This window comes from Dasypus novemcinctus, chromosome 31 (assembly GCF_030445035.2).
Source record: "Dasypus novemcinctus isolate mDasNov1 chromosome 31, mDasNov1.1.hap2, whole genome shotgun sequence".
NCBI classification, from domain to species: domain Eukaryota; kingdom Metazoa; phylum Chordata; class Mammalia; order Cingulata; family Dasypodidae; genus Dasypus; species Dasypus novemcinctus.
Genome location: NC_080703.1, coordinates 33,000,817 through 33,017,560, shown reverse-complemented (window position 1 = coordinate 33,017,560; position 16,744 = coordinate 33,000,817). Strand labels below are relative to the sequence as shown.

The window sequence follows — 16,744 nt, the reverse complement described above, 5'->3', positions numbered from 1 at the left end:
AGTGGACACAGAAGAACACACAGTGAATGGACACAGAGAGCAGACAACTGGTGGGGGGGGGAGGGGGAAAGAAATAAATAAAAAATAATAATAAAATGCAATTATTCAAAAAAATAACTTTCCCCCCAAAACTAAAGTGTATCAATTTTTCACATTTTTGTAAGGCTTTCAAAAACGTCTGGTTTAATAAAAGACAACTGGGACCTCATATTTGATTCTTCACTCAGGCTGTGGCAATGTTACATCATGGAACCTGTGGGAAACTCCACTGTACGCCTCTGGGAGAACGGGAGAGACAAAGACAACGTCTTAGTATTAGGAAAAGGTTTTGCCTTCCGGATGTCCTCAGAGACGGCTCACCAGGAGCATCTGGGATTTGACAACCTCTGAGGAACGAGGCGCTCGTGGTTTTTTGTGTCCCTTGACTACCTGTTGGCCATGCGCAAACTTCTCATTTCACTTCCTTCCTTGATAAAACTGTGGCTAAACAAGGAAAATGGGGTTGTCAACTGAACTCCTTTAAAAACATAAGCTAACATTTAAAGTTAGCACCATGTGTATGAACGAGGCCGCTCTCCCCAACTTAAAATGGGGTGCCTGGAGAGACGGGCCGTAAAGGCGAGGAACAGCTGTCACTGCAGACCAGGTGGAGCATGTGGGTTTTGGAGCTTTTGCCCTCTGCTTAGAGATTTGTGTCTCTTAACAGGATTTCACCCCATTGGTCATCCAGCATTTGAGAGCCCATCGAGGCTGGAGTGATTAAAAAGTGTAATGCAGGGAAGTAGAGTTGCTCAGTTTTTCCTTTTCCAAATACCCAAGATGACCCAGCCAGGAAGTACCGAACTTGAACTAGAAATTCAAGCTATCTTTCGGGTTGGCCCTCGGTCAGCTGAGCGTCTCCATCTGGATATAATTATGACCTAAAGCAGAACACAGACTCTAAGGGTGGTCGTCCAGTTATATCGAGACTTGTGAGGCTGGAGACACCCTAGAAAAATCCTGGGACTTTAGTGGGAATTGAGGCAAACGTTGACATGCAGGGAGCTTGGAGGTAAACAAGGGCAGAAAGGAAACTGAATGTGGAAGGACAATCTTTGGGAAAGGCACAGGCCCAAGAATGGCCAGAAAGGAGAACAGCCTCATTAGCATGAATGCTACCTCATTCACATCCACTTGGGCACAGAGCGGTAAAGTAACTTGTCTAAGGTCACACAGGACATTATTGAAGGAACAAGGAGTGGAAGGGGCGGTGACAGTCATACCCTCTCTGCATTTGTGAGATGCCTCATCTCCCTTGGGCTGCAGATAAATGGCTTGTGCACGGGGCCATGCTAACAGATTTATAAAGATCCCACCCCAGATTTTAACCGTTTACCTTTGTGGATCAACAAACCAAGCTAAGCAGCCGCAGATGGTTTGTTTATAACCAGAGGAACTCACGTGAGCTGCGTGATGACATTTCCCTGTCTATAAAAGGCTGACAGTGAAACAGTAATACCGTGGGAAGCCCTTGGAATCTCCATCTTGAGAGGCAGCTCTTATGTGTAATGGTTTAATGGTCATTTAGCATGATGGGCCTTCAGAGTGTAATCTCGTTCGCCTGCCAGTTAAAATGATCACTTCTCTGTGTCGGCGTAACCAGAGTTGGGTGAAGGAGAGCATCCAGGAGCAAATGCCACCAGACTCAAGAGCCAGTGCCAGTGTTCTGTAGGGAAGAGAGGCTCTTGTGTGCTTAGACTGTGCATAAATCCATTATAATTGGAGCTCATTCTTGTAATTAGGAGTAAATACACTCTGGGTGACAGGGGGAAGGACTTCTCTTTTTTTAAAAAAAAAGAAATTCTGCTTTATCACCTTCTCCACCTTTCTCATATCCCTGGTCCTACCTTGTTGATAAAACTGAAGTTATCAAACATAAGTAGATGAACTCTATCCCACATGGAAACTTCTCTAGCTGAGTCTCCTTTCCTGCTCAGTTCAACGCCGGTTCCTCCCTTCCCACCACCTGCCCCAGGCTATTTGTACCATCCTTTCCCAATTCCTCAGGGACCTCAGTCCCTCAACTCATCCCTTCTTTCTCCTCTCTCTGCTCATGAGCTTTAGAAACTTCCGCCTCCCCTTTCTTCCCCTTTCTTTGAACTTACTCTGAGCTGTGAGTCCACACACAGTCACACGCGATCTCCTTGTTGCAAGTGTGATCCGCGCCTCGGTCCTTATGGTGCTGGGGTGCTGGGACTGCTGCGTCCACCTGCTCTCCTCCTCGGACGTCAGCATGCCATCCTCCTTGGTGTCCTCGTCCCCCTGACTTTTTCCTGGTGTCTTCCTTGGCTGGACCGTGTTGGTGATCCTCCAGATTCCATCATGATCCTCTTCCTCGCTCGCTTTAAAGGAAGGGGTGCTGCAATCATCTCTCCATAGGTTGACTCAAAGGCAAGACAAAGCAGAAATTATGAAATAAAAGAATAGAGAGAGAGACACACACAAGAGAGGAGATAAAGATGGGACCAGGGGACTCGCAGCTTCTGGAACCGAGAGCTTCAACCCTAGTTTTCCCATCGCATTTATTGGGAAACTACCAAGCAGCTGTTTGCTATCTGAACTGAACAACTGCAGCATCTAACAACTGCTACATTTAACAGGTGTAACATTTACGCTAACAAACAGGTAAGCCAGTTTCCCACAACAAAGGGGGTTGCATAGAGTCGTCCTGGGTGGTGCTGCAGGGACAGATGCTGGACATTGTATATCCTGCCATGGCCCACTGGGTGGACTGGGGGAGAGTGTAAACTACAATGTAAACCACTGTCCATGCGGTGCAACAGTGCTCCAAAATGTATTCACCAAATGCAATGAATGTGCCACGATGATGAAAGAGGTTGTTGATGTGGGAGGAGTGGGGTGAGGGGGGGTGGGGGGTAGATGGGACCTCATGTTTTTTGTAATGTAACATTGAAAAAAAATGAGAGAAAAAAAAACAACGAAAGGGGGTTGCAAATCACATTGTCCATGGAGCATATGGCGCATGAGCCTCTTACTGTTTTTCAAATCCACACCTTCAGCCATGCTCTTCCCTTCAGGCTCCAGAACCAGATATTCAGCTGGAAACTGGCCACAACTGCCTCCACCTCCTCTCCGACCCGAACTTAGTTTCACGGTTTGTTATCGCCGCTGTCAGGTGCTGGCATCGGCATCCTAGAGCAGGGGTCTGCAAACCATGGCCAGGGGCCAAGTCCAACCTGCATGTGGCGCTGAGGATGGGCACGTGTCGCGTGTGTTGGAACATGGCTGCCCCCAGCTGTGATGCGAAGCAGACCAAGAGGCCAGCACAGCCTAAACTATTTCCCATCTGGCCCTTTATGAATAAAGCTAGCCAGTCCCCATCCCAGGGAGGCAGTCACCTGGAGAGCTTGCGTAAACACTGACTTCTCTGGCTCCTACCTCCGGAGTTCCCGGGTCAGCCTGTCAATGACAGTCGTCCAGGAGCTACACCTGGAAGAGATTCAAAGAACAGGGTTTCTCTGTCCTTGCCATCCACTTTTTGTTTTTTAGATTTGTTTATTTCTCTCCCCATCACCCCCCCCCCCCCCGTTGTCTGCTCTCCGTGTCCATTTGCTGTGTGTTCTTCTGCGTCCACTTGCATTATCTGGCAGCATCAGGAAACTGTGTCTTTTTTTGTGTGTCATCTTGCTGCATCAGCTCTCCGTGTGTGCGGCGCCCATCCTGGGTGGGCTGTGCTTTTTTTGCATGGGGCAGCTCTCCTTGCAGGCTGCATTTCTTGCATGTGGGGCGCATTCCTTGCATGTGGGGCACTCCTGCATGGGGACAGCCCTGTGTGGCACTGTACTCCTTGCACGTGGCAACACTGTGCATGGGCCAGCTCACCACGCAGTTCAGGAGAACCTGGAGATCGAACCCTGGACCCTCCATATGGCGGGTAGATGCCCTGTCAGTTGAGCCATGTCCGCTTCCCCTTGTCATTCACTTTTACTCCAGATTTGAGGTAAAGGTTTGTTTTCCTTGCCATCAAATCTGTGTCTGTCCAGTGCTTCCAGGAAGACTTTTCATAAAGATACACCTGTCCTATTATGTAAGTGGTACGTTTCACCAACTTCATACCAGTAAAACAAAAGACGGGGATCTCAATAGTATGCACTATGAGTATGAGTTGCTTTGATCTCATTGCAAGCCCCTTACAGCATCTCCTCACTGAAGCCTGCGAGGTGGGAACTCGTGTCCCCCTTTTCCAGATGAGCACACTGGGGTTCAGTAACAGTGTCCCACAGTAGTGGAATCATCAACTGAACCCAAGCAGTCCCCGGTGCCCTCTCTCTCCCGAGCCTATCCTGACCTCTCTCCCTATCTTCATGCTGGGTGCGATGTTTATTCTGGTGTCACCTTAATATGCACAAATGCAGGCCTAGATCCATTCTCTGCTAATCGTTCCAGCTCAACTCTAAAACCGAACTGGAGTAAATACAAACACAATTCCAATAAAATAAATTAGCATTAGCTTGAAATGACATAACCCAATACACTGCTTTACTGTATATCAAATTCCCTTTTGCGACACGAATTGCTTATTAGTTTGCTACTGTTTGAGGTTCTTGTGAGCTGGACCTAACTGTGCAGCCCAAGGCATATTATAGCCATAATTAGATTTCTCTCTCCAGACACCTGTGAAACCTTTGGTTTTGTGCCATAATGTGCCATTTGGCCTGACTGTGCCGTGGGGAGATCAAGTTGACCTGTTTGCCTCCCATTCACTCATCTCTAGATAGTACCATTTGTCATCACCCACACAAGCAAAGGGAGAACACTGGCCCTGAATCCCACAGAGCTGCTGGCTCTGAAGGTCTGAGATCCCCTGGCCCCCAGGATGAGGTCTTAATTCTTAGGCTTGGCGTTCAAGCCTCTGCCCACCTCTCCTCATTCCATCCCCTACTGCTTTCTTTTGCATTTTCCATTTCATCCATACTAGCCATTACGAGTGCTCAGGGAAGCATTTCATTCCTCTGAATGACTTGTTCTCCAGCCCTCAAATCCACCTCCTGAATCCACTCTACCTTCAACTTCTAGCCATCCTTTAAAATCCATCTTCTGCAGGGATAGCTCATAAACCAGCAGCCTGACGTGCGTGCGGTAAAAAAAGCTAACAACTCACTGTCAGGCGAGGCAAGTGGTTCGAGATGAATTCCATAATGGCACAAAGCATGCCTGGTTTAAGAAAAGGGCTTCGTGGGAAAGGGAAAATGGGTGCTTCTTCGTCACAGTTATCTACTGGCCTTGGAGTGTGAGTTTCTGCTCCACAAGGAGAAAATTCTGCCCCTCTAGCCCTTCTTTGTCTAGGGAAAGCTCGACAGAGCGGCCTTGTCAGTGGATGAATAACCAGACCGGCTTGGCCCCAGCCTGGATTTGGGGTGGTGGCTATTCACAGAGGGGTCCTGCCCAGCACCGGGGCACCTTGGGGCCATGGGAAGTTGCACATCCCTCTGTTGAGGGGGGAGGCACCATGAGGGCAGGCCATCGGTCCCAAGGGAATCTGAGTTTGGGTGCAGCCCCTTCCCTGGCCAAAGGGGGAGCTAGGTCATCGTGCAGGCAACTCAGAATTAGACCTCAAGGTAATCTTCAGACCCTCTTGCTCCCTCTTCTACTTCTCAGTGTTCCAGTGCTGTCGGGTCCTCAGTGGTCCATCAAGGTGAACAATCATCTTGGGAAAATTTTCTTCAGAAAAACCCACAAAATTAACAAAAAGGAATAGAAAGAGGCTTGGGAAATTTCTGTCGATTGCCCCTGAAGTCAGTAGGACCAGGCAAACTGGCAAAACAAATGTCTGATAACGATTGACCACTGAGATACAAGTGCTCATGATGAGATGAAGAGTGCGCATTGGCATGCTCAAGATCAGAGGTCACTTATCCCTCCTGAGGAAAAATGCCATCCCATATCTCTGCATGGATTACAGAGAGATTGAGGGTTGGGATCTATGAGCTGTAAGAACTCTCTAATTAATTTTGCTGACACCATGTTTGCACTCATCAGAAATTCAGCCTTTTTAATGTTGATTCAATAAAACAGTATAAAATGTATGTGTTATGCGTGGGTGCTAGTCTCTTAAAATATATCCAGATGGTATGGTCTCTGGAAAACCTAGGTTTTTGAGATTAAAGTAATTTATTCAATACACACCAAGAGCCGAACATGCTTCATAAACACATCTGTAACAAATGATACCAAACTTACCTCGTGTTTAATCCATTTATATGGCTAACGCTTTTAAAACTTGAGCCATTGTCAAAATACTTCTTTCGTTAACTCCATTTGTGGCTACTTTTTCATTTCTAGTTCTATAAAGCAAGAAATCAACACTTTCCATATTATCTCCCTTTTGTTCATCAAACTCTGAATAATTCATAAGAAAATCATAAAAATTCTTAATGAATTTTATTCATTTATATAGGGTGTTTTAAATGTCTTACATTGAATGTATGATTAAAATAGCTACTGCAATTTAAGTTTGCATATGTCAGATTTTCAGAATAGTCTGTTTATAAATCTGGTCAATGTTGGCATCTGTGCCATATTTTGATACAATGGAGAAAGTTCTTGCAGGAGGTAAAATCAAGTGTACATTTTTAGAGTTTAGAATATATGGTGTTTGCACAAATATAAAATTAAACCAACCCAAATCATGTTTCATGATCTTTAGAAAATGGAGCATAGTACTTAAGTAATTATAATATGCTCATTGTTTAAAAATTTTTTTAAATACAGGAAAAATTTAAAGGAGAATCACCTACAAAACCTTACAGGATTTTATGTACATATAAATACCTCCTCCCCATAGAATCATACTATAAATTGACAGTTGTGTAAGCTGTGACGTATTTCCTGCCATGGAACACCTTTGAAAATAGGATTTTAAAAAATGTGTGGGTGATATCCCATCATATGGTTGTATTGTATCTGTTTTTAAAGGACTCCAGTCTTGAGACCACGAATAAGGCTGGTCACACCTTAATTTGAAGTAGCCTCCTCTGAAGATCCTACTGATAATGGGTGCATACCCACAGTAATGGATTACATTTAAGAACATGTCTTTCCAGGGTACATAACAGCTTCAAACCACCCTACAGACTATTTTCAAGATGGCTGTTCGTATTTTTATAGAGAAGCCAGGTCATGCCACGTGTCTCCTCAAAACCCTGGAAGGCCTCCCCATTACCCTTTGAATAAAAGCCCACTTCCTTACAGTTCTCCCCTTGCACACACTGTGCCAGAGCCACTGTCTCTTTGCTTTTCATTGAACACAGGAAACACGGGAGGGTGGAAACATTCTTCCACCCGGAATATTATTTTCACCAGCTATCCACTTGGCTGATACCCTCAACTCTTTCAAGTTTTGGCTCAAACCTCACTACCTTAATGAAGCCTGTTCTAATCACTCGATTAAATACTGTACCCATTCCTATCCCTTCCTCCACTCGGTACTCTTAACCTGATTTGCTCTTCTGCAAAAAACGGTTTTGCAACATTCTGTATTGGAGGTTGGCAACTTTCTCCAAGACAAGATAGTAAAATTTTCAGCTTTGTGGATCATGTCTTCTGTCACAACTACACAATCACGCCATTGTAGCAGGAAGTAGCCATAGGCTGGGTGTATTTAAAGAAAAGGTGGCTGTGTTTCAATAAGCCTTTATTTACAGAAACAGGTGGCAGGTGAGATTTGGCCCATGGAGCATTGTTTACTGGAACTTTTTCTAAATGTAATTTTTCTCTCCTGCTACAATATAAACTCTACAGGGGTACTAATGCTATTTTGTTTTTTCGTGTGTGCAACTTACATACTTAGAACTGTGCATGGCACATAGTACGTTCTCAATATAAGAAATAAATGAATATTAAATTCATCAAATTTCTTAATGTTGAACTGAATTCACACTCCAAAAAATCCAATAAAAAACATACCACCACTACTTTGGCCATAATATATTATTCCTCATTTATATATTGACGAATGATTTGGTTTAATAGTTTAGAAAATTTAAATCTTATGTTGAGCAAGAGTGATCTGTAATTTTCTTTTTCATATTGCCCTTGTCTGATTAAGCATCTAGGTAATTCTAATATTAGCCTCATAAAATGAATTAAGAGTTTCCTCTTATCTCAAGTTTGAATAAATTTGTAAGATTGGAATTATCTCTTGCATAAATAGTTTAAAATCATCTGGGCCTGGTCCTTTCTTAGTGGAAATATTTTTATTCAATTTCATTAAAGGTTTTAAGACCATTTAGATATTCTTGTTCTTCTTGAACCAGTCTTATTAATTTACTTTTAAGCTCATAATTATCTCTTTAATTTCTATCCCTAGTCATGTCTTTTTTTCTAAATCTAATTAAGTCCTCCTTTTTCATTTTCCTGATTGTTTGCCAGACATTTTACTACTTAACTAGTTTTTTTTTTGGAGGACCAAATGAATTTTGTTGATTCCCTATGGTATGTTTATCTAATTCATAAATTTTATTTAGACTTTGTTAGGTTTATTTACTTTATCTGGATACTTTGCGTGTTAGTTATGAGCCTTTATATTCTTTTCCTAGCATTGACAGCTATAGATTTCCTTCAGATTAGCTTTTGCTTCATACTACATGTTTTGATATGTGGTATTATCTTTTTGTTTAGCCTTTTTCTTTGACAATTAGGTAAGGTGTGCTTTTCAACTAAGTATAGTTTTAATATTGTTATGGGTATTTAAATTGTATTTTCAGAGGGCAGAGTATATATGGTAATACTTATTCTTTGAAAATGGTCGAGACTTGTTTTATGACCCACAGTTTTTAGAATTTTCCATGTTTGTCTTAAATATATTCTGTACTTTGTTTTAACTGTGTTCATTAAATCAAGCCTACTAATTTTGTTCTTTGTGACTGATGTTTTTCATCTACTGATCTAAGTATTGAGAGATTTGTTGCAATCTTCAAGAATGTTGGTGGATTTTTTTCATATGGCTGTGTTATGTCCTTTAAGTATTTTGATGTTATGTTAATAGGTGCAGATAAGTTTACAACTTGTGTATTTTCCTGGTCAATTAACGGTTAACATTTTGTTGTAATTCTCTTTATTGCTAACAATGCTTATTATGAAGTCTATTAATATAGTCATAGTGATCCTTTTGATTGGACTTTGACTCATTTCTTTTTCTATTTCTCACTTTCTTTCCATTTTATTTTGGGTCTTATTAGTTGTTTTGGGGAATGATAAGCATCATTATTGGATTTTTTTGTATTCTGACTATCTTTAAAATCTAGTAAATTTATATTGTAACTAAATTTATTTCTAGCTATTTTATATTGTCTATTTGTCTTGATCTTGCTGTTTTTTTTCTCTTTTCCCTTTTGATTAAAATTTTTCGCTACTTTTTTTTACTATACTACAAGATATGTACTAATTTTTTTCTTCTAGTGTTTACTCTAGAAATTAACAGTTTTACCTAACTAATCAAAACATAGTGTAAATCAAAATCTGTATCGGCCCTCAAATAACGTGAAACTTAGATTGCATTAACAAGACTTAACCCCTTCTGAACCTACATGCTTTGCTTTTGTTTCTGAGATACTAGTGCTCTATTTTTCTAATCCCACAAATTTAACATCAGTCTATCATTCCTTTTTAAAAAAATATTTACAAACATGTGAGTTCTTTCGTTTTTTTAGTTTTTTTCTTTTGGACTTTCTTTTGGTATCATTTTTCTTGAAGTACATTCTGGAGTTTAGCAGTGCCCATGTTGATTACATATCTAGGAAAGTTTTGCTAACTTTAGGATCAAATCCATCCAGAGATGGGCAAGCCAGTGGCAATTATCTTGGCTCAGGTCACCCATAAGTAAGGTGGTATGTGTAGGGACTCGGAGTGCCGGATCTGGGCGCAGACTTCTAGGACAACATTGCAACCAAATGCTCTTAGATTAAGTTCCTTCCATACCTTGAGCCTCAGACATTTTGTCTGTCAAGTAAGATAATTATAGTAAATACCCATAGGTTTGATGTGAGATTTGAATAAAGTAATGCATACAAAATGCTTAGGAACAGAGTCCTGGATAAAGCCAACATTCAGATATAAGATATTAATATTTGTCTGTTATAACTTTTAGGTTTTTTCTATTTTGAAATGCTGAGTTTCAGGAAAGTTACAAAGATATTTCAGAGTCCCCATCTATCTTTATCCAGCTTTTCATGATGTTACAATCGTACATAAACATAGAGTAATTACCAAAACCAAGAAAATAACTTTGGTAAATTACTATCAACTAATTGGCCTTATTAAGTTTCAACAATTTTTCTGTAATGTATATATATTTTCCAGAATATAATCCAGGCTCCTACATTACATTTAGTTGCCATGGTCTTTGTCTCCTTTGACCTGTGACACTTCTTCGGTTTTCCCTTGTCCTTTTTAAAAGCAAAATTCTCAGTTCTTTTATAGAATATCTCTCAACCTGAGTCTGATTTCTTCTGTTTCCTTGATGTTATAAGTTTCTGACAAGAGTACCGCACAAGTGCTCTGTGCCCTTCTCAGTGAGCCTATCAGGGGTCATTGAATCCATATGGTTCACAACAGATGTTAAATGTGATCATTTTGGTGAAGATGGTATTTGCTCCATTTCTCCACTGTAAAGTCATATGTTTTCCCTTTGAGACAAACCATTATGCTAGATATACTTTGGAACTCTGCACGTATTGTGTTTCTCCTCAGACTTTCAACCACTAACTTTAGCATCCATTGGTGGATCTTGCCTGAAACAGCTATTAGTGTAGTGTTTGTTTAATGGTGAGTTTCTATTCCCTAATGTCTTCTATATTTTAAAATTCAGATTCCTCCACAAGGAAGAGCTGTTCCTTCTCCCACACTCGTTTACTTAATTCAATTTTTATTATGGTTTCTAATCCAGTACAATTAAGTTATCATGGTATGAAAGGAGTGAACCATGGATGATCAGGTAGCTCAGTCTCATAAAGCACATTCAACTTTAATCAAATCTGAAATGCCAGGGTGTGTGAACTTATCACTTAGCGAGCATTTAGCATTTTAATTTAACACATAATGTACTGAAGTACATTTTTCGTCTTAATTTCATGTTGTAGAAACCAAATATCATACTTATGTTGGAAGTTTACAAATATGGTGTCTTAAATATTTACAGTATACTCATTGCTGGAAATTGTTTAGCTTTGGTAAACAACTTGACATCTTGTAATATACCAAAATACAACATTTTTTTCGTGTGTAAAAGCATAGTACCAATTAGAAAAAGGAATTTAGACAGTAGCATTTTATTAAGTATTTATTACTATGGATAGATGTGTGAATGACAAAATACATTCTCATTCTCAGGAATAAGCATATTCAGAGGTAAAATTTACATAAATTTACCATAAAATAGTAAGTAGCAAGAGAAAATGATCTACAAACCTTGGGGCTATCTTGAATATTAATAAGAATATTTAGGACTGATTGAAATGACAATATATGTATCTACTTAAATGTAGATGCATTTCTTTCATTATATATATTCCCTCTAAGTTTTTACTAGCAAGGCTCTAATTTGGAAGAAACTGATTATATATATATATATATATATATATATATATATATATATATATAAAAGTAATACCTATATAGTTTTTGAATACTATTTGTTTCAACTTAATTGGAAGAATTTTTTAGCTGCACTGTGATTCTTCTATAACCCAACCCCACCCTCCCCTTTCTTTTTACCACTTCAATGCACTCCTCCAAAAAAGAAGATAAATAGTAAATTCTGAAAAGTTTTTCTTTATTTCCTTGCACATCTGAAGTTGGTCATAAAAATTTTGACTTTGTGATTTTTGAAAAATGTAACTTAACCACTTTTTGTAAATTCACGTTGATCCTTCTAAAACTATAGGCAGATTATAGTAGAGACAGCACCAGGAGCCTTGGAAAGTGGATGCTGGTGTGGCCACAAATTGGGAGGACTTTCCCAAAGTCTATAAAAGATGCAGTTACGATGACCTCAGCCTCCTCAGTAAAATCCTGAAGGTTCATTTCTGATGATGTTGAACTAACGAGAATAAAACCATCCTCAAGGCGAGGTATTTCCATGAAAATCTACATTTGGAAGAGGGAAACCTCCAAGTCAGTTCTTCCACTGCTGAGAAGAGCGGCAGGCTGGCTTCTCCCTCTCAGGAGCGAGCCTGGAGGCCTCTTCTCACAGATGGAAATAAGATCTGTAGGCTTAACATTGGAGGGCCTGCTAACAAGATGACCCACAGATCACTCCACAAGATAATCTGCCTGCCCGAAAGCCCCCAGCATGCATTTGGGGTCTACCATCAGCATTTGAAGACTAATATATTTCCCTTTCGTTTACTGAAGTTTTGAAATATGTCATTGATTAGGAAGTTGTGACAGTTGTGAGCATTGCTCTAAGGCGGGCTTTCTCGCTGTTGGCACTCATCACATTTGGGGCTGGGTAAGTCTTTGTTGTGGGGGGCTGGCCAGTGTATTGTATGGGTCTTTTGCAGCATCTACTTTCTAAAGTCCAGTAGCATCCCCCCAATTCTGATAACCCAAAATATCTCCAGACATTGCCAAATGCTCCCCAGCAGGGCAAAATTGCTGCAGCGGAGGGCTCCGAGGGCAGGGTGGTCTGCTGTCAGAACCTCTGGTTCCTGTTAGAGTTTTACAATAATTAACAAGCTGTAGCTCAGTTTCCCCTGATATGCACTGGGGAAAGGCTAACCCCACCCCCCATAAGCCTACATGTCTAAGGGTATAGCACTTCCCCACAGGTTAAACAAAGAAACCACATAGAGATCGGAGTAAAGAGAAATGGAAACCTTCCCTACCTACGTATCGGAGGGAGAGAAAATTCCTACAGAACAAAGAAACACCTGCTCCTGCAGCAGTCCAAGAAACCGTAACTCCCTAACCCACTATCTTCTAGTCACTATCAGGGAAAGTTTTCACCTCTAGGGCTTCCTGTTGGCCCCTGTACCTCACTCGGACACTCAACCCCGTCCCACCGACTATCATTTCCCTGCCTAGGAAAGTTCTATATAAATTCAAATCCCCCCCCTTCCAGGTGTGGGCTGAAGTCCCTCTTCAGACCCCTACCATGCTGGTGGGGGGGCTAAAATCTGTTCTTCAGACCCCCTCCATTGGGAGAGCTTCTCAATAAATCTTTGTCTATAGTCATATCAGTCTCCATGTCCCAGTAAACGCTGTATTTTCTCCAACAGTTCCTTTTGGCTCAGAGGAAAACTGTATTCTCTCTCACCTCTAGGATAAAAACCTGGTTGCAAGTATTGTTTCATTTAATTACTCCTAAGTATATTATTCTAATAGTTTCCTACTCTTGCAAAATTTGACTTCCTTTCGTGAAAAAAGCAACTGTAACTCACTGGAATTGTGGGATATACAATATAAAATATTTGGTCACTGTGAGTCTGAGGTCCTTTTTTCTTTCGTGTTCCATGGTTTGTGGACAGCGAGCTTATTTTGGAGTTTTATCTTTGAAGTCTGGGTTAAGTTGGCTTCTGCCCGAGAGAACCTGCTTCTTTCACTGGGAGGGCTACCAGTCAAGAACCACAGAAGGATCTCCCTGGTAGGGGATAATTGGTGCCATAAAGCTGCGTGAGGTTCTGCTTGGATTTACCACTTCTCACTGGAGAGGTTCTTCTCTTTCACCAAGGTTCAAGAGACCTGAATTTCTTTGAGATCCCAGGGTTAGTGAGTAGGTTCTGTTATCAGTTTGCTGAAGTATGGATTTTGGGGTGTCAGTATTTATTCAGGCAGTTTTCTCCTCTTTTGAATCCCTGTCTTGACAAGTTCTTGAGCTTGTCTTCTGCCTGCTGCACCCTACAAAGCTGTGAAAACGAAAGCTCAAGGGCAGTATTTATTTTTAAGATAAACAGGAGAGCGTGCTTTGCTTGTCTCTGTGTCCCTGCTTTCTCATGATTTTTGTGCCCTTAATATTCCTGGCTTTCTTGCCAGTTCATTAATGCTTAATTTTATAAACCTTTATCTAGAATTTTTAGGTGTCAATGCAAGAATCAGTCACAAATGCTAGTGTGCCATGCCACCCAAAGCTCAAACTCCCTTGATTTATTTTCTCTTTAAAATGAGCAGCTAAGGCTACCAGACACTTGAATGCCTGTAATATATAAGACAATGACCAAAAGAAACTTTGAAAAAAATCAGAGAGCAGAAAAAACCTGTGGGTAGATGGGATCTGTATTTAATATCCTTGGGGTGATAAAAAGAAGGTAATGACTGTGAAATAGGAGGTTTTAAACATGAGATTTCCAAAGTTTAGATGAGAACGTTTGAAAGTTAAAGATAATTACATAAATGAAAGCTTTAAATAGAAGTTGTGGGAGATAGTTGAAGATAACATCATTAAGTAGTAGAAATCTCATTAATAGAAAAAACAGAAGAAATTAAAAAACTAGACCCATGCTCCACAAAGTAGGGTGTTCGGACAAGTGAGAGTCCCTAAGGTCCTTGAAGGGGTTTCAAGAGGTCTCCCCTTTCCTCCCCTTATGTATGAGACTCTATTTTCTTCCTAGACATTAATCAAAACAGCATATCCTAAAATATTCAGAAGCAGACACTGGGGATTTTTATAAATGAGACACTAGAGATTTTCAAAAATGTAAATGAATGCCATTTTCTCCACTGACTTTGGGGAAAGTTATTTTTCATAAAAATACGAACATTAACAATTTAAAAAACTCAATTTTAATATGATAAATATCTATAGATATAACCCCTGAAGGCTTTTTGGAATCCTCACCTTAGATAGTAAAGAGGTTCTGAAATCCAAATGTTTGATACCTGTTGAATTAGGCAATTAGATTGGGGGGAGGGAGTGTTTCAACATCTGGAAAACAGGACTTGAGAAAAAGAAAACAGATGAAGCAGGATTTACTAAAGAAATAATTCAAAAGAACTTCCTGAGAGTAATGTACAAGAGTTTCCAGAATGAACGGACTCATACAATGCTTGGCAAAATGGATTGATTTGGATACGTAAAGCATTTCAGAACTGAATATTGATTAAACATAATTTCAACTAATTATATTTGGAGAATGATGAGAGTTGTGTGTTGGGGGATAATAAGTAGGATGACAGGCAGGGGCTTAAGGACCTAAATCATCTTCCACGGTAGGAAATGAGCCAATGCTATTCAGAGTTAAACTTAAAAGCAAAATAATTTTTAAAAGACATACAAGGGGAAAGAATAACTGCAGGAGAAGAGAGTGTATAACTATTTTGAAATCTAAGTATTTTCTTGGCACACCTTGAAAACAATCTATTGTGGAGTTGTTGCTTTACTAGAGAAGACTAGAGTTGCTTACATTTTCCCAGAGTTCCGCTCTCCCACTGCACTCAAGTCTGTCTAGAAGGTCTCACAACCCCCAGTTACACACTGGGCCAGTTACACATGGGTGAGTGCATAGCGATAGACTTCTGACCAGCAGACGTAAGGAGAGTCTGCACTGCTGGATGGTGTCTGGAAAGGGTTTCCCTGTGTTATAAAAGCACGGATCGATAGACTTCTCTGCTCATGGCTGATGTGGCTGATGTGATATTGGCACCGTGCTCAGCCCTGAGGGGAACTGTTGCAGACCTTCTGAAGATGCCGAATAGAAACAGCGTAAAAAAACTTGGGTCTTGGGAAAAGGATGTGGCTCAACCGACTGGGCTCCCATCTACCGTAAAGGAGGTCTAGGGTTCGATACCCAGGGCCTCCTGGTGAGGGCAAGTGGCCCATGCTGGAATGCTGCCCTGCACAGGAGTGTCCCCCTGTGTTGGAATGCCACCCAGCCCGGGAAAGCTGCCCCGCGCAGGAGTGCCGGCCGATGCTGAGAGCTGGTGCGGCAAGATGATGCAACAAGAGACACAGAGGAGAGAAACTAAGATGTAGCAGACCAGGGAGCTGAGGTGGCGCAAGAGAGTAATCGCCTCTCTCCCACTCTGGAAGGTCCCAGGATCGGTTCCTGGAGCTGCCTAATGAGAATCCAAGCAGACACAGAAGAACACACAGCGAACGAACACAGAGAACAGACAATGAGGGGGACGGGAGAAGCAGGGGGAGCAGGGGGGAGAGAAATAAATAAATCTTTAAAAATAAGCAAAAACTTGGATCTTCATGGCATTGTGGAGCCTCTAAATTAGCCAATCTTGGAAACTAACTCCAGAATATTTAAAAAACAAAAGGTATTAGTTTAAAAATAATACCTTTATTTAAGCCAGTGAAATGAATCTAGATATTTTGACTGCAACTAATGTCATTTTAATTGATATTTTTCTAAAAGCAAGTTGCATTTTATAGTCCTATTGTCCTCTAATAATTAAATTCCTTTATATTCTATACCTGCAGTTCTTAGCTATTCAGGAGTAGAAGACACACATTTATTTGGACAGTTTTGAAGCCAGACCTTCCACTCTAGTAATGTGGTATTTTTAAACCACTAAAGGAATATTTTTAAACTCATAGGCTGGTGGTCTGTGCAGCAGACAAACTTTTAAATACTACATGAGCCAAGGAACCAAGAAAGAAGGCAAGGCGGGAACATTATTGTTTTGACATTCTAATTAAAAATACATTAGACTTGGTGCAAAAAAATCATCAAACCATCAGTCTTGGCGATGGTTAAGTTAATTCACTTTTTGAAGTTCAATAATTCATCTGTGAAGTGTC

General features: G+C 40.7%; 1 protein-coding gene across 1 annotated transcript in view; it reads right to left on the bottom strand.

Moving 5' to 3' along the window:
• Window positions 1–885: 885 nt before the first annotated feature.
• The window catches only part of LOC101413556 (SH2B adapter protein 1-like), a 46,150-nt gene continuing 30,291 nt past the window's right edge, over window positions 886–16,744 (bottom strand). Inside the window, exons 4-5 of the mRNA XM_071212846.1 lie at window positions 2,145–2,381; window positions 886–920 (exon numbers count right to left, since the gene is read on the bottom strand). Of these exons, the coding sequence (XP_071068947.1) occupies window positions 886–920; window positions 2,145–2,381 (272 nt within the window). The remainder of the gene's footprint in view (window positions 921–2,144; window positions 2,382–16,744) is intronic.